Below are 19,449 nucleotides of genomic sequence, written 5' to 3' on the forward strand. Positions count from 1 at the left end.
CACGTGGCTACCTAACAGCCTCTTAAATGCACAGGCATATCTGCTTCCACCACTGTCCCTCTGACAGCCCATTGCAGGCACCTATCACTCTCTGAGAAAAAAAACATGGCCAACATCTTCCCTTTAAACCTGCCCCCATCACCTTAAATGGATGGCCTCTAGTGCTTGACATTTCTACCCTGAGGAAAGATTCTGCCTACCATATTTATCTATGCCTCTCATCGTTTTATAGAACTGTCAGGTCTCCGCTCGGGCGTTCTCATTTCCTTCACTCATGGAGGTACACAGAGTAACTGCAGAGCTCAATGCTGGTACAGCAGTGAGCTGCTAAAGTACTGGCTAAGCATTCAGAGGCCTGACCCATTGATCCCACCCTGGCAGCCAGGGAACTTAAACCATTAATAAATTAACCCAAATTAAAATACATTAGAATAACTTATTCTGACTATGAAACTATACAAAACCCTGCCTGGTTATCAATAACCTTCACAGAAGGAAATCCGTCACCCTTGCCTGTTTTTTTTATGTGGCTTAAAGGCACCAGAATGCTCAGCTGTTAGCTGCCTCCTCAGAAAAAATGGCGATAAAAATGGACAAGAAATGCCCGCGTTGGCAGAGGCATCTCAACTTGGAGCACAAATAAACTTGGTGCAGTACTCATTTCTGTTCTCCTCTTGGAACATCCCAATCAAACTTCCCAGTAGATTTGCCTCCACCGTGGTTTGGGACTAACCCACAAATGCAGCTCCATTCTTCTGCTCTTTTTGTTAAAGGTTTCAAAGCAAGAGCCAGACAGACTAGCATTGGTGCAGGCTTGTAGCGTAATGTCAGCCAGTGGCCGTAGATATACTGAACACATTAACATAACAGCACATGAAACAGAGGAGTAAGCCTCCTGCCTTCTCTGCCTTTTAATAAAACCATGGTTGATCTTTCATCTTATGCCGCCTTCCCAAAACTTTCTTCTTTTATTCTATTGGTTGATCTGCACTCTGAACGGACCCTGTAAGTGAGTCTGCAAAGAATTCTGATAATTCATTATCACTTAGGCGAAGAGATTTCTTCTTTTAGTCCCAACTGACCAACTGCTTGCTTTGCGATTATAATCCTTAGCTCCAGACACTCCAGCCATCTACCCTGTTCAGCCCCATAAGAATTTAGTATGTTTCAGTTAGAACAAGAGAGAGTGCAGGCTTGGTCTGGAGAGTACAAGTCCCATACAAATTATTCTGGTGAAATTTTCTTTGATCTTGAGGATATCCTTCTTCACATGAGGAGACTAGATGTGTATGGAATATTCCAGGTGTGGTAATCACTTGCCCCATATGTAATTACTATGACATGTTAACTATTTTACGCAAATTCAAAAAAAGGATCAAAGCACTGTTTGCATTTCAGATTTCTGATTGTAGCTTCATGTTAATTTTCAGTGAATCAAGTTTGAATTCAGCCAGATCCCTCTGAACACCAATACTTTGCAGCCTCTCATCATACAAAACTACTGTTTTTCTATTTCTTCCAACGCCGTATGACTTTACATTTTCCACATTCACTTAGCTTGTCTATAACACATTGAAGTTAGATTCACAGAATCATACAACAGAGATGAAGGCCCTTTGGTCCACCTCATCCTTGCCAACCAGGATACCCATCTGTTTTAATCCTATTTGTTTGCATCCCTCTATAGCTTTCCTATCCATACACCTGCTCAAATAGCCCTTAAACATTGCAATTGTATCTGCCTACATCACCTCCTCTGGCAGCTCATTCCAGATAACCACCAGTCTCTGTGTGAAAATCTTATCTCTCAGATTCTCCCCTCTTATCAAAAACTTGTGCCCACTAATTCTAGATTTCCCTGACCTGGAGGAAAGACTATCTATCCTATCTGTGGCCCCATAATTTTATAAAACTCGATAGAGTCATCCCTCAGCCTCCCATATTCCAGTGAGAATAAACCCAACCTATCCAATCTCTTGTTATAATAGAGCCCTCCATTCTGGGTAACATCCTGGTGAATCTCCTCTCCACTCTTTTAATTGCTTCTACATTCTTCCTGTAATGTGGTGACCAAAACTACACAATACTCCAAGTACAGTCTAACCAATGTTTTGCACAGCTGCAAAATGATGTCCCCACTCTTATTCTTAATGCACCAGCCTGCGAAGGCATGTATATTGAATACATTCTTCACTTCCCTATAGCGTCTCTGTCGCCACTTTCAGGGAACTATGGACTTGCACCCTAAAACTCCCCTGTACATCAGCAGTCTCGAGACCCCTACCATTTACCCTACATGTCCTACCCGAACTTGATTCCCCAAAATGCATTACCTCACACTTGTTTGTACTTAATCCCACATGTTTCCATTCTGCTCAAGGTCCCACAGACTCTTCTCACTGCTGCCACCAGAGAGGTGGTACAGGAGCCTCAGGACACACATTATCAGGTTCATGAACAGTTATTATCCCTCCACCACTAGAGTCTCGAACTAATAGGGATAACTTCACACAACTTCACTTGTCGTATCACCAAACCGTTCCCACAACCTATGAGCTCATTTTCAAGGACTCTGTATCTCATGTTCTCGATATTTATGGTTTATTTCTTTATTCTTTTTTTTATCTGCGGTCTTTCATCAAGTCTATTGTGTTTCTTGGATTTACTGTGAATGCCTGTAGGTAAGCGAATCTCAGGGTTGTGTATGGTGATATATATGTACTGGTAATAAATCTACTTTGAACTTTGCTGTCTCCAACAATTTTTGAGTACTCTGCTGGCTTTCTAATAGTATACATTGGTCCCCACAGTACACCACTTGTTACAAACTTCCAGTTGTCAATGCACTCATCCTGCAATACCCTCGGCCTCCTATCACCAAGCCATTTTTGTACGCCGTTTGCCAATATCCCTTAGACCCATTAGTGTCTTCTGGGCTAGCCTACACAGGACCTTTTAACAGGCTTACTGAAGTCCACGTGAACCATGTTTACAGTTCATACACTTCCACATTGACACTGCAAAGTCCCATTTTTATATTCTAAACGATCTGTCTGTAGTTATTTAATAACATTTATCTCTGCTGCTGACAGGCTAACTGGTCTCTAGTTCACAGTTTTCTCTTTCTTTCCTTTCCTCAGCTTTCTCGTTCTCCATTCCTAAATAATGGGTTATGTTTACCCTACTTCAAATTTCTGGCACCATTCTAGAATCTAATTTCGGAGGACAACAGCCAATGAATTTACAACCTTCACTCCTACCTCCTTCAAGCCTTGAGATGCAAGTCATTGGGAACTGGGGATTCATCAGCTTTCAGTCCCATTAATTTCCTCAGTCTATTTTACCAGTAGTAGTTTCTTACACCTCCTCATTCTCTCTAGATCTGCTGCACTCCACTGATTTCAGGAGATACTAACCATGTCTTTCCTGAAGGAATTCATAAAATATTTCTTAACTTCTCTGCCATTTCCTTATTCCCTAACATAATATCTCCTGTCTCAGCCTGTAAAGGAGTCACTTTCTTTGCTAGTATTTCCGTCTCTACACATCCAAAGCAAGTTTTACAAATTGTTTTTATACTCCCAGATCCTACATTCCATTTCCTCATTACACCTTGCGTCCTCCTTTGCTGGATTCAAAATAAACCCTCAATCCTGAGACAGACAACTTTAAAACCTCTTTCCTTTGATCTAATATTTCAGCCTCTTTTGTTAAAAAGGGAAATAAGTATGTTCTAACAATATAAATTTTAAAAATCTATGATATATCTACAATAAAAAAAGTATTTTTTTTCACCAATCCAGCTTCCCGTTGTCAGTTTTTTCCATCACATCTCTGAACCATTACCATTGCAAACTGTTAACTTGGTATTTTCCATTCATCGCAAGAATAACAATAGTAAATTGATATAAAAACTTAAAATGCTGAAAACACTCCGCCATGAAATAAACAGAGTTAATGGTTCAGATCCAAGGTTTCTCATCAGAATTATCAGACCAGAAACGTTAGTTGTTTCTCTCCCGACAAATGCTGCCTAGTCTGCTGTATGTTTCACCATAATCTGTAAATTATTTTAGATTTGCTGTATCTGAAGTTTCTTTTTTGATTTTCACTTGCTTATTCCCATGTGCAGCAGATTGAAATCCCCCTTCCGCACCCTAATACCTAACCATCAACTGACTTATGTTGGTAGAATGCATCTATATGTAAATAAACTCCACAAAATACGTAAATTCACGCATACTCATGCTCTTCAGCTCTCATCTCTTGAACTTCCTCAAAATTGCTCGGGGAAATTCTAGAGAATTTTTCTGCCTAAGCGGGAGGGTTGCTTGTCGCCATGGTATAGTTGTTTCTCAGACCTAGGGAACTGAAGGGCATCGTAACTCCACTTCACAATCAACTGATTATCCCGCAGTATAATTCCCAAAGTAACCTGTGACAGCAGTCACAGTGCAAATGAACATAACAATATGTTTATCAGCAGTACCATGGGAGAAACTGAGGGAGGAGGTCCTTCTCCCACCCCTTCCACAACGTAAAACTTTATTTTCTCAGTTTCCCCCTCCGAGTAAGAGCTTTTGACCTGAAATGAAACCTCTTTTCTCCACAGATGCTGCCTGACCAGGTGAATACTTCGAGCATTTTCTGTTTGTAATTCAAATAGTGAGATTTTTATGTTGGCAGTATTTCTGAATATGCTGAAGACCATCTTTACAGCAAGTCAAATTTTTATAATCTTATACATAATGAAACATTTGAACAGGATTGGACAAAACTCAGCACCAAACAACACAAGATGATGAAGACACATTTGGGAGTTGGTTTTAAACTGAGCCTTGAAAAGGAAGGAAAGAGGGGCAATTGGGTTTTGAGAAAGAATAACAGGGTTATATATTTGGACGATGAATGGTCTGTGAGGAAAGCAAGGAAGGACATTAAATCTTGTAGACTATATCGTCTGTGAGGCAGAGACAACAAGACTGCTAGTGTTTCAGGAACACGAACAGTCAAGCAGCACCCTTGGAGGGAAATAGACAGTCGACGTTTTGAGTTGAGACCCTTCACCTGAATTTACATGCGAAGACTCTGACATATACTGTGTGAGGTACTGGGAAGGAACTCAGGAGACTGCATTCAAGGTTGTGTCGGTGACTTTCAAGGAGGGATATAGAGTGGGTAGGTTATAGCACTATTACTCATGATAGATCTACTCCAGGAGACACTGAGGAGCATTTGCATCGTTGGCGAGTGGGATGAACCCTCACTTTAGGGGAAACGCCATGTAACTGGGGAAGGGGCTCCCAGCCAGTACTGTGGAAATAATATTGTCTTTTGGGAGGCATTAAACTAAGATTTCTCCTATTCCCGCCAACTGATATGAAAGATTTCAATACTGTTTAGAAGAGAAAGCGATATGAACCTTTGGATGTCTTGGCCAATTTCTAAATTGAATTAATTTCACCAAAGTAAATTAACTGGCCATTCATCTCTTGGATTATAATGGAACATCCCTTACAGTGCAACAATTTAAAACAACTTTCAGTTAGGCACTTGGAAAGGTGCTGAAAGGCAAAGATACATTCCATTATACAATCTATTTTCTGCCTGTCTGAAAGATTCTGCTGTCGACTTTCCTCAATGGTTCTCTGCACTGAAGTCATTGCAATGGGTGCAGATGGGTGCCTGTGATAAGCTGTACTCCATAGTCCCATGAAAGAAGCCATGGCCGAAGTATGTGATTTCTCTCATCGGTTCCTTGACCCGGACCGCCACAGACCCGAGGTTAAGGATCAACCTGGCCGTAAAGTCAAGGGGAGACTCTTACGCTAGTGGGGGAGGGGGTGGGGGTGGGGGAAATCGATGAGGGAAAAAAAGAGTTCAACTTCCCTAAAATGTCAAACGACTACTTAAAAAGCAGCAAAAGAAACAGACTAGTCGGCAGCTTGATGAAGTCCCAAATCCACTCCCCACATTCCTTTATTTACAGTCACCCCCTCCTTCCCCCACCATGTACTTTTAAGGTTGCCACAATAAGTTGTTTTGTTAAAAGCCAACCTGTCATCCATTTGAAGGGGGGTGGGGGGGAAGAGTTAAGACACTGGGTAAATTTTTACTTGAATTAGCAATAAAGCTTGCATTAAGTAGCGATCCAGTTCAGGCAGTTGTTCTAAGAACACAAAGAATATCACAGGATGTGGTCAGCATCGACCTAAATGAGGACAAGAACTTAAAGGCTGAGAGAGAAAAAAAGCCCCAGTTTACTGTCTACAGGAATTTTGTATTTTAACCGCACCAAAATCTTTTGAAAACTTCATCCGCAATGTCCCACATTACAATGTTACAGTGCAGTTAGAAGGTGTTTTTTACCGTTCTCCTCTGTAGCTTCCATATCTCTGAGTGCCGATGTCGATTCCAACGTCTCAATTGTCAGCAGCTCTCTGAGTTCAGTACAGGAGCCGTATTACAAGGGTAGAAGTAACAAGAGGGGCTCACAGATTGCGCTCCTTTAACGATTTAACTCCCTTGCTGGGCATCGATGCCGGGTTGTCAGCGGCTGACAGTCTGCGGGCACACTGGCCCAACGTATTCCGGGTGCTTTGGGGCAGCTGCACCGTCTCATCAGGATCTGTGACATCAGCAAATCTGCAAAGCGAGTGCACTTCCTCCTTGTCAACGCCTGCAAGAATTTACTCACTGCAGAGTATTTGGTTTAAACCAACCTGGGTTCTTCCGGTTTAAAAAACTGCAGGCTGCTAGCAAATGAGTAGGTAGGGTGTTCAGGCCAGAACAGTGTGCACTCTGGTCTTCCGCAAGCTTCGAAACCTTTGCACTCAAAACTTTCTTCCAAATCACCTTGCAGTGGGGATGGATGATTTAGCCCTGGTTCTCAACTCTCACAAGAGGAAGTGAAGTACCTCAGCATCTACCCTGTCAAGCCTCCCTAGGATCATACAGGGTCACCCCTCATTCTTCTATAAACCCAACGTGTTTAGTCTATTTTGATAGAACAACTGCTGATCCTTTTAACACTATAAATTGGCGAGCTGCTTGTTATATCTCCCCTCTCGCTGTGAAATGGGGAGACCTCTTTTTCCCTTATTTGGGGGAGAGCGAGCCTGTGGTATGTCGAATTACCAGGTGAATGAGTAGTCTTTGGGGTACTGCAAGTCTGTGTCTTTATTGATGCTTTGCTGCACGCTTGAGTGCTCGGTGGAGGGCCGATGGTGGTGCTGGGGGGGGGGGGGTCGCTGCCTTGCTGCTGCTTATATGTGGGAGGGGGAGCGGGGGGACTCTGGGGTTCTAACATTTAACTGTCATTCATTCTTTGGGGCACTCCTGTTTTCATGGATGTTCGTGAAAAAAGAGAATTTCATGATGTATATTGTATACGTTTCTCTGACATTAAATATACCTACTGAAACCTATTGATCCCAGGATCTAGCTTGGCGAATCAACTCTGGATGTCCTTTAACACTGCTAAAACCTAGAGACCAAACTGAGCCAGTACAAACAAGCACCTCTGCTCTGTCCGCCACAACAGACAGGATCTCCCAGTAGCCACCCACTTCAACTCTGCTTCCCACTCCCATTCAGATATGTCCATACATGGCCTCCTCTACTGCCATGATGAGGCTAAACTCAGGTTGGAGGAGCAACACCTCATATGCCGTCTAGGTGGTCTCCAGCCCCTTGGTATGAACATTGAATCCTCCAGCTTCCAGTAATTCCCTCCCCCTCCCTTCCTCTATCCTTATTTCACTCTGCCCCCTCCCCCAGCTGCCTATCACCTCCCTCATGATTCCGCCTCCTTCTATTACCCATTGTTTTCCTGCCTATCACCTCCCTGCGTCCCCTCCCCCACACCTTTGTCTTTCCCCTTACTGGTTTTTCAACTGAACCTACCAGCCTTCTCCTTCCAACCCTCCCCCCACCTTCTTTACAGGGCCTCTGCCCCTTCCCTCTACAGTCCCAACGAAGGGTTCCGGCCCGAAATGTCGACTCATCGTTTCCACGGATGCTGCCCGACCTGCTGAGCTCCTCCAGCGTGTTGTGAGTGTTGCTTTGACCCCAGCATCTGCAGAGTATTTTGTGTTTCTGAGCCAGTACAATACTGTAACAAAATCTCCAAAATTTCAACCATAACTCCCATTGTAATGAACAGCAAAATGATGCTCAGTTAGCACGATTTTGGATACAAAACAGACAGATGTGCAAAAAGTGATCAGATTATCTGTTAGTGCTAATGTTAGTTGAGGCCAAGGTAGCATTGAAAACACTCCTTCAATTTCTCCACTAATGCCTTGAGCTGTTTTAGATTGTTCTCAACAGAAGGACCAAACACTGGACTATCATTCACTACTAATGATGAATGTAGACTTCCTCTATAGCAATAAAAATTATTAAAATATGCTGAAAAGACTGAGGCAACATCTGTGGTGAGAGAAAGACAGGTAAGGTGTCAGGTCCAAGATTATCACACGAGTTCTTTCATCATTGACTTGAAACGAGACTTGTGTTTCTGTCTGCACAGATGCTGCCTGACCCACTCATTGTTTAGCATTTCCAATTTTGACTTCATTTCTCCAATACCTGCAGTTATTTTCAATTATGATGAGTTGGAGCAGCCTAGATAGTGCAACCAGGTCCTCAGGGTGGAGATTAAACCCCCATTTCCATAAGAGCAAGAGAGTTAGAATTAACCAGTGACAAATTAAAATTACACAGCTAGTTATCCAGAGTCATCAGTTCATCTGCCTTTGACTGGGAGACGGCAACCTGCATGGGCTCGTTCTCCAGGTACTGACTCCACGTGGAGCTCACCAGCAGTTAAGAGTTCTTACCCTGCACCATATTCACCATCATGGCTGCAGTCTCCAGGAGGATGTTGTTCGGATTCAGAGATGGATAGTGATCGATGACGAGCTCCAGAGCCAATGTCATAGCCATCAGGCGCTCCTGAAGCAGCTCAGGCTGTACAGGAACATCTGCTGAAGGAGAAAGTAATAACAAGAGGTTACTGGGGGGGAGCTGCTGCGGGGGTGGGGGGGGGAGAAGAATAGAGGAGGCATTTGGGTCACTGAGGTTGCATCCTGCACCATGACGGGGCTGATGGCAGTGGGAGGGTTTAGGTGAGCGAATGAGTGAAACAGATGAATAACAACAACGTGGGTAACAGAGAGACCGCTGCCCACATCCTGACCCATCTGGGGAGGATGTCTAGAGGAAGATCAGTGGCAAACTGCAGCTTGCAGATCTTACAGCTTTCATGGGGGAGAGGAGAGAATCAGGTGTTGGGGGGGGGGAGGTGTTTGTTATCTTCAATACTGCATACGTTTTTATAACAGTTTTAAAAAAGTAAGTGATTATAATTCACCATCTAAGAACAAAGGAGAAAATGGACAAATTATCCTGCTGTCACTGACAGTGAAACGGCTAGAATTTGTAGTCCAATAGAAATGAGGGTAAGCTACTTTCTATTCTGCGGGTTCTCAAATGAATGAAGATGCCAGCGTGGGAACTGCAGTTTCTTGCACAGACAGGGTAGGTATTGGGTAGTCTGTGCCAGGCCTCTTTATGTTCTCAGCACATAGGGTTGAGGTTCTTGACACCAATCCAAATGCTCCTTCCCAACTCTGACTGGTGCTGAGCCGGGGATTCCTAACAGCCAGTGAAAATTGTACATTTTTTCAAAGAAGCTGAGAGCACACCTTTAAACGTTTTCCTCTGTCCATCTGATAATGAAAGAGCTTTGAACAGATTCTGGTGTTAGGCATTTGAATGACATCAGGCAATCAAGTCGACTAACTGTAACAAGGGCCTTGATACCGGAGATGTTGGGCCATGAGAAGCCACTGACATTGCTTTGCTCATCCTTTCAGTGAACTTGGAGGATGTTGCAGAAGCAGCTTTAGACATAGAACATAGAATAGTACAGCACAGTACAGGCCCTTCAGCCCACAATGTTGTGCCGACCCTCAAACCCTGCCTCCCATATAAGCCCCCACCTTAGATTCCTCCATATACCTGTCTGGTAGTCTCTTAAACTTCACTAGTGTATCTGCCTCCACCACTGACTCAGGCAGTGCATTCCACGCACCAACCACTCTCTGAGTAAAAAACCTTCCTCTAATATCCCCCTTGAACTTCCCACACCTTACCTTAAAGCCATGTCCTCTTGTATTGAGCAGTGGTGCCCTGGGGAAGAGGCGCTGGCTATCTACTCTATCTATTCCTCTTATTATCTTGTACACCTCTATCACGTCTCCTCTCATCCTCCTTCTCTCCAAAAGAGTAAAGCCCTAGCTCCCTTAATCTCCGATCATAATGCATACTTTCTAAACCAGGCAGCATGCTGGTAAATCTCCGCTGTACCCTTTCCAATGCTTCCACGTCCTTCCTATAGTGAGGTGACCAGAAATGGACATAGTACTCCAAGTGTGGCCTAACCAGAGTTTTATAGAGCTGCATCATTACATCGCGACTCTTAAACTCTATCCCTCGACTTATGAAAGCTAACACCCCATAAGCTTTCTTAACTACCCTATCCACCTGTGAGGCAACTTTCAGGGATCTGTGGACATATACCCCCAGATCCCTCTGCTCCTCCACACTACCAAGTATCCTGCCATTTACTTTGTACTCTGCCTTGGAGTTTGTCCTTCCAAAGTGTACCATCTCACACTTCTCCGGGTTGAACTCCATCTGCCACTTCTCAGCCCACAGGTGGTACCTTTCCAGTGTCTTGAGTCATGGGCCATAGCAAGTCTCGGTCTCAGAAGCAAGGAAGCAGGAATCACCGCTGCCTGGTTGACCATGAGTTCTGCAATCCAAGCTCTTCATCTTGAAATCCCTCTCTCTACAGTTAGCCAAGTGCTGTGCTGGGATCTTAAAGAGGATGATAAATATAATCTTGTATGTCTGTCTTTTGCTGAATGGTGCACCCAAGGTAAGAGAGTTGGTCAATGTTATCCATGTTTTTGCTGATATTGTGAGAGAGCAGTGTTGTAAAATGGGGTCAAGTTGAGAGAGGATTGTCTTGTAGATGTTGACAGGCCTGTTCTTTCATTTTCTGCAGAGGATAAGTTCAGCCTCCAGTGTATTTAAATATAAATGTCACCTGGATACTGCAACTTAACCACCCACGTTTGGGCAACTGGGGTTCTGTCTGCAGTTGCCATACGCTAAACAGTTTCCCAACAGTTCATGTGTACTTGCTCCACTCCTTGGGAAATTCCTTGGAGGCACGGTGGAGGATATGGAGAGAAAGATGTAAAAATCATTGGGACTATGACTGCACTGCAATTTTCCTACATCGCCACAGGTCTATACTCACTCAGCTTGGATCACCTGGACAACAGCAGTACCTGCTGCTTATTGATTACAGTTCAGCATTCAACACCATCATATTTCAGATCAGAATTAGACCATTTGGCCCACCGAGTCTGCTCTGCCATTTCTTCAAAGCTGATCCAATTTTCCTCTCGGCCCCAATCTCCTGCCTTCTCCGCTATTCCCTCCTTGCCCTGACCAATCAAGAATCTATCAACCTCTACCTTAAATATACATGAAGACTTGGCCTCCACAGTTGTCTATGGCAAAGAATTCCACAGATTCACCACTCTCTGAGAAAAAAAACCTCCTCAGTGTTGTTCTAAAAGGACACCCCTCTATTCTGAAGCTGTGTCCTCTGGTCTTAATCTCTCCCAACATAGGAAATATCGTCTCCACATCCACTCTAAGCCTTTCACCATTCAATTGGTTTCAATGAGGTCACCTCTCATTCTTCTGAATTCTAGTGAATACAGAGCCAGAGCCATCAAACACTCTGCATATGACAAGCCTTTGAATTCCATCATCCCCTCCGTATTCATAAATAAGCTTCAAAAACCAGGCTTCCACACCTCCTCATCAGGAGACCACAATCAGTGTGGATCATAAATAACATCTCCTCCTTGCTGACAATTAACGCAGGCGCATCTCAAGAATGCATGCATCCTTCGCTCCCTGCGGTACTCTCTGTACACCCATGACTGCGCGCATAGGCACAGCACAAAGGCCATCTGTAAATTAGCCGATGACACAACTGTTGCTGGCAGAGTCTCAGATTGTGATGAGGTGATGCAGGGGAGTGAGATAGATTGCCTGGTTGACTGGTGTTGCATCACGCAATGTCAATAAGACTAAGGAATCGATTGTGGACTTCAGGAAGGAGAAGTCAAGGAAACACACACTAGTGCTCATCAAAGGATCAGCATTGGAAAGCGTGAGCACTTTCAAGTTCCTGGGTGTCATCCTGGGCCCAACACATTGATGCAATTATGAAGAAGGCTATATTTCTTGAGGAGTTTGGGGGGGTGGGGTGGGCGGAGAGCAGGATTATAAAATGTTGCGGAGTTTGAAAATTCAGCCAGCTCCATCATGGACACTAGCCTTTCCACCATCGAGAACATCTTCAAAAGGCGATGCCTGAAAGAGGCAACATCCATCACTAAGAACTCCCACCATCCCGGACATGCCCTCTTATCATTACTACCGTCAGGGAGGAAGTTCAGAGGCCTGAAGACACACACTCATCATTTAAGGATCAGTTTCATCCCCAGAACCATCAGATTGCTGAACCTACAAACACTACCTCATTGAATTTGCTCCCTCTTTGCATTACTTGTTTATATTCCTGATTCTAACTTAAAGCTTTGTTATATGTATTGCTGCTGTAAAACAACAAATTTCATGCTATCCATGCATCTGTGATTATAAACCTGATTCGGATTCAGCTTTGTTGACAAGATTCTTCACTCTGTTGCAGACCCACTGGTCATGCTGACGTATAAGAATGTGGTGATGGGGTTCATTTGCTTGTTATTATCAGTTAAGTTAATTGATAGATTTCCTCCACGATCTAATTGTAAATTTTTGGTATATATCTTTTTCTTGCTGGCGGTTTGATGTTTATCTTTTAGAAGTTTTTTGTATCACACTCCGGGGTTGTACACCTAATGGGGTTTTTCCCCCCAACTTTTTCTGCTTAGTAGGGTTTTTTTTTATTATCATCAAAATTTTTCAATCTTTAAAATAATGTTTTCTTTCCTTGAGACATTGTAAGTGTTGCTTACTTCGATGTACTCGTGTTATTTTTGAATAATATATTAACAATAAAAAGATTTGAAAAGAAAAAAAAGAATGTGGTGAATTTCTGCAGCAGATGAATTTGAGGAGGGGGTTTCATAGCCTCCACCCGGGTGATGAGGTCAAAGTCTTCACTGAGGTGCATGGTCTCTGGTACTGCTCCTTGTATGACTCTTGGTGTTGGCACATCTAGTCAAGTCCATTATGTCCTGACATGAATGGAATCCATCCTGCGATCTAGGGAGCAGCATCTCGGTCACTGGGAAGTAGTTGAGAAGGACTTTGACTAGGAACACCTATCGGTAGTCATGATAGTCATACAGCAACGAGACAAGCTCTTCAGCTCATTATATGCCCAGCAACACCAACTTCATACTGTACCCCTGTTTTCCCATCAACTTGTGCCTCCCCATGAATTCTACCACTCACCTAGAAAATTAGGAGCAATTTACAGCAACTAATTATCCTACCAACCTATAGGTCTTTGGGATGTAGGAGGAGCCTCCCACGGCCACAGGGAGAACATGCAAACTCCACACAGACATAAACTGAAGTCAGGATCGAAGTCCAGTTGCCGGAGCCGGAAGCAGTGGCCGTGGTACGCCTTTCTCGATGGCGATCACGAGGTCAGCATCTCAGATCACTGGCATATCCTTCTCATCCCAGGTGTGAATAATAGGATTGTGAATCTGTGACCGAAGCTTTTCACCACCAGGTTTTAGAACATCACCGTGTGCACCACCTGGCCCGCAGACCCTGTTCATTTTTAGTTGGGATGCGGCCTCGCTGAGTTCTCAGTCAGGAGAGGCAGACGGGATACGATGGAATGCAGTGAAGTGCACTGACATCAAGGACGGAGCTGGGGTTAAGGACAATGCTTCACACAAATCTTGACCACCCTGTGTGGGGTGGACAGCGGAGGGCCTCGACAGTGCACCTGCACTACTTGGCTGTCAGTGTAATGCCGAGCCTCCTGTCTTCTTTCCATTCATAGTTTTTACTGCTGGATGCCCCCCTTCAGGCAGCTTTGCTTTTCCCTTTAGTAAGGTTAGAAGCTCCAACCAGGAACACCGTGTCTTTACCACTGACCAGCTCTTCCACCTTCTTCACCACAACAGTCTTGATAGATCAACTTCAAGTTTCTTCACAGGTAGACTTCAGGGCAGCCCTTACATACAGACATTCCTTGGCCAGGGAGTATAAGCTTGCCTGCTGGCTCCTGTAGGAAAATAGGTAACTTTGAGGGGTCCCCAGGTGCTTTGGTATTGACCTTCCTCTGGGAACTTTGTTTGCTGACGCTGGTGTTCTGGGGCTAGGCTGATGGAGGTAATAGTATAGAATGGGTGGTCAGTCCACTGGTCATCAGTGATGGTGGTAAGTTTGCGGTTTCTAGCACGGACAATGCACTTCTGTGGCTGGATCCAGTGGCGGGAACATGGGACGGGCGTGCACCCAGATCCAGAGGCTGGGAATAGAGCTGAAGGTCGGGAGCTGGACACCAGAGTGTCGGCAGGGGAGAGGGTACGATGCTGGGTGAAGCGAGGAGGGAAGCAGGGGGAAGAGCTCCGGTGTCCAAGTGTGTGGCCGCGTACCACACTGACCGCGAAACTTCAGATGAAACCAAGGAGGATTTACAGACACTGGTAAAAGATGAGGAGACATTTCTTCACCCAGAGGATAGCGAGTCAAATTCTCTACCCAAAAAGTAAATTTGTTGATATTAAATCAATGTCTTAGTGCAAGAGTACAGCACCAAGGGGAAATATCAGTTATGATATATTCAATGGTGGAACACACAAGGGGTTGAATAGATTAATCCAACTTCTACTTCTTTAGTTTCTATCACTGCATACCACATTGATGCAGTATTAATGGATTGCATAATCCAACAGTACATGGTGTCCTGATGATTCATGGTCAGTTACTGCTTAATACAGAATGCAGCCCAGGTGGTTATTGGCATGTAACAATGCAGTGACATTCTTGTACCCACAGGAATTTAATGACAGCTCCACACAGTTATACAGTGACAGATCTGTACCCGTGAAGAATGTATCCCAGTTTTACACAGCAATAAACTCTACACTCCAAGATTAAATTTTACTCAAGTATACATAGGATCAGATTTGACTGATCCTGTCTGGCTGCATCATTGCCTGGTATGGGAACTGTACCTCCCTCAATCGCAGGACTCTGCAGGGAGTGGTGCGGGCAGCCCAGCGCATCTGTAGATGTGAACTTCCCACCATTCAGGACATCTACAAGGACAGGTGTGTAAAAAGGGCTCGTAGGATCATTGGGGACCCGAGTCATCCCAACCACAAATCTGTTCCAGCTGCCACCATCTGGGAAACGGTACCGCAGCATAAAAGCCAGGACCAACAGGCTCCGGGACAGCTTCTTCCACCAGGCCATCAGACTGATTAATTCACGCTGATTTGCGTATACTTTATATTAAATTGTCTGGTCTATTTATTATAAATTATTATAAACTACGATGATTGCACATTTAGATGGAGATGTAATATTAAGATTTTTACTCCTCATGTATGTGAAGGATGTAAGAAATAGAGTCAATTCATTTGTATCTATCACATCTGTTCTCCACGACTTTGTAGCACCCACAGTGCTGCAGGTCAGTTTTGTACTGAGGGAGAGCCATACAAAGCAAGGCTATAAATTGGAATTTTGTTACTGCTTGCATGATTGGTGTGGAGGGTGGTGGGGTAGTGTGCTTTTACTGGTGCAAGTGGGGGGAGGGTTAATGCTTCTGCTCCTTGTGCATGGGAGAGCGGGGGCCTTTGGGGTTCTGAAGTTCCTATCATTCATTCTTTGGGGTTTCGTGTTTTGTGGATGTCTCTGAGAAGAGTAAGAATTTCATGTTGTATGCTGCATATACTTTAAGGCGTCGGTCTAGTGATCTGAAGGTCGCTAGTTCGAGCCTCAGCTGAGGCAGCGTGTTCTGTCCTTGAGCAAGGCACCTAACCAACACATTGCTCTGCGACAACACCGGTGCCAAGCTGTATGGGTCCTAATGCCCTTCTCTTGGACAGTATCAGTGGCGTGGAGAGGGGAGACTTGCAGCATGGGCGACTGCCGGTCTTCCATACAACCTTGCCCAGGCCTCAGTCAACATCGAAAAATCGATGGATAGACAAAGAAGATATTTCATATTAAATTGAACCAGTTGAACCTGTCCCTGCCATTTCCAAACTTCAGTGTTATACAGAGAAGGACCAGTTCCCACCAGTACTGTACTCCACTGGTATTCAGAGTCAGACCGCACTGCACTCCACTGTTACAGTGACAATACGTCCTTACCAGTACTGTACACCAGTTATACAATGATTGCATTAATGCCTTGTACCAATGTTATAAAGCAACAGAGCTATCCCCACCAATGTTGTACCCGTCAGATAGCGACTCATCCTTCTCTATCAGTAGCAAATCCTCATTATACAGACCCATCCCCACCAGCCTTATACAGTGACAGACCAGTCCACTTTGGTAGCGTATCCCGGTGCTATACAACCACCTGTACACACGGATTATTCAGCAACTGACCCATCCCCACCAACACAGAATTCAGGTGATATACAGAGAGACCCATCGCCACCAGTACAGACCCCGGTGTTGTACAACAACTGACCCATCTCCACCAGCACAGTACCGGGGTGTTTTACACAGAGAAACCACCCCACCAGTACAGTACTCCTGCATTACACAACGATAGACCTGTATCTTGGTGTTAGACAGCACTCGACCCATTCTCCCTCCCAGCACCATACCGCAGTATTGTACAGCGACAGGACAGACCCACCAGTAACCAACCCCAGTGTTGTTGAGCTACAGACCTATCCCCGCTGGTACAATACTCCAGTGTTATACAGTAACAGACCTGACCCCACCAGTACCATACCCGTGTTATACAGCGATAGACCCGTCCCCACCAGTACCATACCCCAGTGTTATACAGCGATAGACCCGTCCCCACCAGTACCATACCCCAGTGTTATACAGCGATAGACCCGTCCCCACCAGTACCATACCCCAGTGTTATACAGCGATAGACCCGTCCCCACCAGTACCATACCCCTGTGTTATACAGCGATAGACCCGTCCCCACCAGCACCATACCCGTGTTATACAGCGATAGACCCGTCCCCACCAGCACCATACCCGTGTTATACAGCGATAAACCCGTCCCCACCAGCACCATACCCGTGTTATACAGCGATAAACCCGTCCCCACCAGCACCATACCCGTGTTATACAGCGATAAACCCGTCCCCACCAGTACCATACCCGTGTTATACAGCGATAGACCTGTCCCCACCAGTACTATACCTGTGTTATACAGCGATAGACCCGTCCCCACCAGTACCATACCCCCTGTGTTATACAGCGATAGACCCGTCCCCACCAGTACCATACCCCAGAGTTATACAGCGATAGACCCGTGCCACCGATACCATACCCTAACGGTATACAGCGAATGACCCGTCCCACTAGTGTCATACCCCAGTGTTATACAGCGATAGACCGGCCCTGACAGGACTGTGCCCTGGTGTTACATAGCGGCAGACCCGTTCCCACCAGTACGTACTCCAGTGTTATACTGCGACAAACCTATCACCGCCTACACTGTATCCTAGAGTTATACAGCGACCGGGTACATAACGCCATCACTTCTGTTGTAGCTAATTGTAAACATTAATTGACAGCGCCTACCTTCAACCTGAAGCGTGTCCTTAAACTGGGCCAAAGTGTCCGCGAACTCCTGGATCGGATCGGTCAGCCGCGGGGTCCCAGAGCCGGGGTTCTGTCCACGTGGCTGCCAACCCGCCAGGGAAGTCTGAGCCGTGGTGTCCGTGCTCCCCAAGCCCCGGAGCATGGCTTCCAGTTCCCCAGGCAGAAGAGAGGCGCGGGTCAGCAGCAAGGGTCCGGGGCAGGAACACATCCAGAAATGCAGTCCTTAGTGTGAAGTGTGCACAGCCCAGCTCCCAGGTCCATCCAGCATTGTCCAGTCCCCAAAAATCCACCTGTTGCACTTTTACAGGTCTCCGTCGATTACTTCGTCAACCAAATCAATGCCTTAAAAAAAGTACCTATGCATTTCACAGGAGCTCCAGACTTAATCTTTTTAAATCTTAATTTATTCTTTAAGAGGTTTTCATAAGTGGTAGGGGAATATAACTTTGCAGACTCGGTCAATATCTCTTTATTTGTATTTGTAAACAAGGCTGTTAACACATAAATGCAACCTCGAACCAGCGAAGTTGAATTCACCTGGAAAGCTTTGCAAAGTTCTCGCCCCAAGTTTCCTCAAACCTCACCTTTGATTCACCTGCCGGGAACTGCTTTCCTCTCTCGCTGCTTATCCCCAGTGTCCCTTCCCCAGTCTGCTATCTGACTCGCTGTAAACAATTTTGAAACGGTTATAATCTTGCATTCTTTACCAATCCGGGACGGTTTAATCCTACTTTGCCTTTAAGAATGTTTAAAGGGAAAGGTGGGTCCTCGGTATTTGCACTTGGAGCCGATGCAAAATGCTCCTGGAGCCACTCTGCCCCCTACAGTTCGATTGCAGCCTCTCCTGACCCAATTCCTCACAAGACAATAGTATGCTGTATTTCATCGTGCAGAGTCAAAGAAACTACTCAATAAAGTTTACTGTCATTTTGTTGGGAGACAGATAAAAAGCCAACACCCCCACACCTTTGTTCCTTTGTTTAAAAGTCCATGTCTAAATGCAAGACTTCTTATCTTCCAGCATTGCCCAAGATTTCCCAATACACAGGCTTCAATTCCAGGCACTTGCTGTCTAACCTAAGAAACACTGAATCAAACTCTACTCCCGTAAATATTTTATTTTGCAGGTCTAAGAACATAAATCATTTGAAGAAAGGGGGCTTAATGAGAGGTATAGGTAGGGCAGACAACAAGAATCTCTCTCTTATCAGGGGTAAATAGAATCAGAGGATTATAGAGGATCCAGCAAACCTCTTACCCTTTGCCACCCTGAGAGTGGTGAGTATCTGAAATGCCTGAGAGTGGGGTCTGAGTGTCCAGACAAGTATCAGAAACGGAATCAGAATCTGGTTTAATACCACAGGCATATGTCGTGAAATTTGTTGTTTTGTGGCAGCAGTGCATTGCAATACGTAACAAAGCACTGTAAATTACAATAGGAAGCATATGTAAAATCGTTAAATTGAGTAAGTAGTGCAAAAAAAGAGAGAAAACAATGAGGTAGTGTTCACGGTTCATTCTCCATTCAGAAATCTGATGGTGGAGGGGAAGCAGCTTTTTCTGAAACAT

General features: G+C 44.8%; 1 protein-coding gene across 5 annotated transcripts in view; it reads right to left on the reverse strand.

Annotated features, from left to right (window-relative positions):
* Nucleotides 1-18,698, reverse strand: part of LOC134339452 (GEM-interacting protein-like) — a 117,508-nt gene extending 98,810 nt beyond the window's left edge. The window contains exons 1-2 of one of the 5 annotated variants that reach the window (XM_063035975.1): nucleotides 17,860-18,698; nucleotides 8,844-8,987 (exon numbers count right to left, since the gene is read on the reverse strand). In XM_063035975.1, the coding sequence (XP_062892045.1) occupies nucleotides 8,844-8,987; nucleotides 17,860-18,088 (373 nt within the window). In that variant the 5' untranslated portion in view covers nucleotides 18,089-18,698. Of the gene's footprint in view, nucleotides 1-6,369; nucleotides 6,713-8,843; nucleotides 8,991-17,859 lie in introns of those variants that run through there. The other 4 variants (XM_063035974.1, XM_063035978.1, XM_063035979.1 and 1 more) reach the window with 4 other exon arrangements.
* Nucleotides 18,699-19,449: the final 751 nt, after the last annotated feature.

This window comes from Mobula hypostoma, chromosome 29 (genome assembly GCF_963921235.1).
Source record: "Mobula hypostoma chromosome 29, sMobHyp1.1, whole genome shotgun sequence".
Taxonomy (NCBI): domain Eukaryota; kingdom Metazoa; phylum Chordata; class Chondrichthyes; order Myliobatiformes; family Myliobatidae; genus Mobula; species Mobula hypostoma.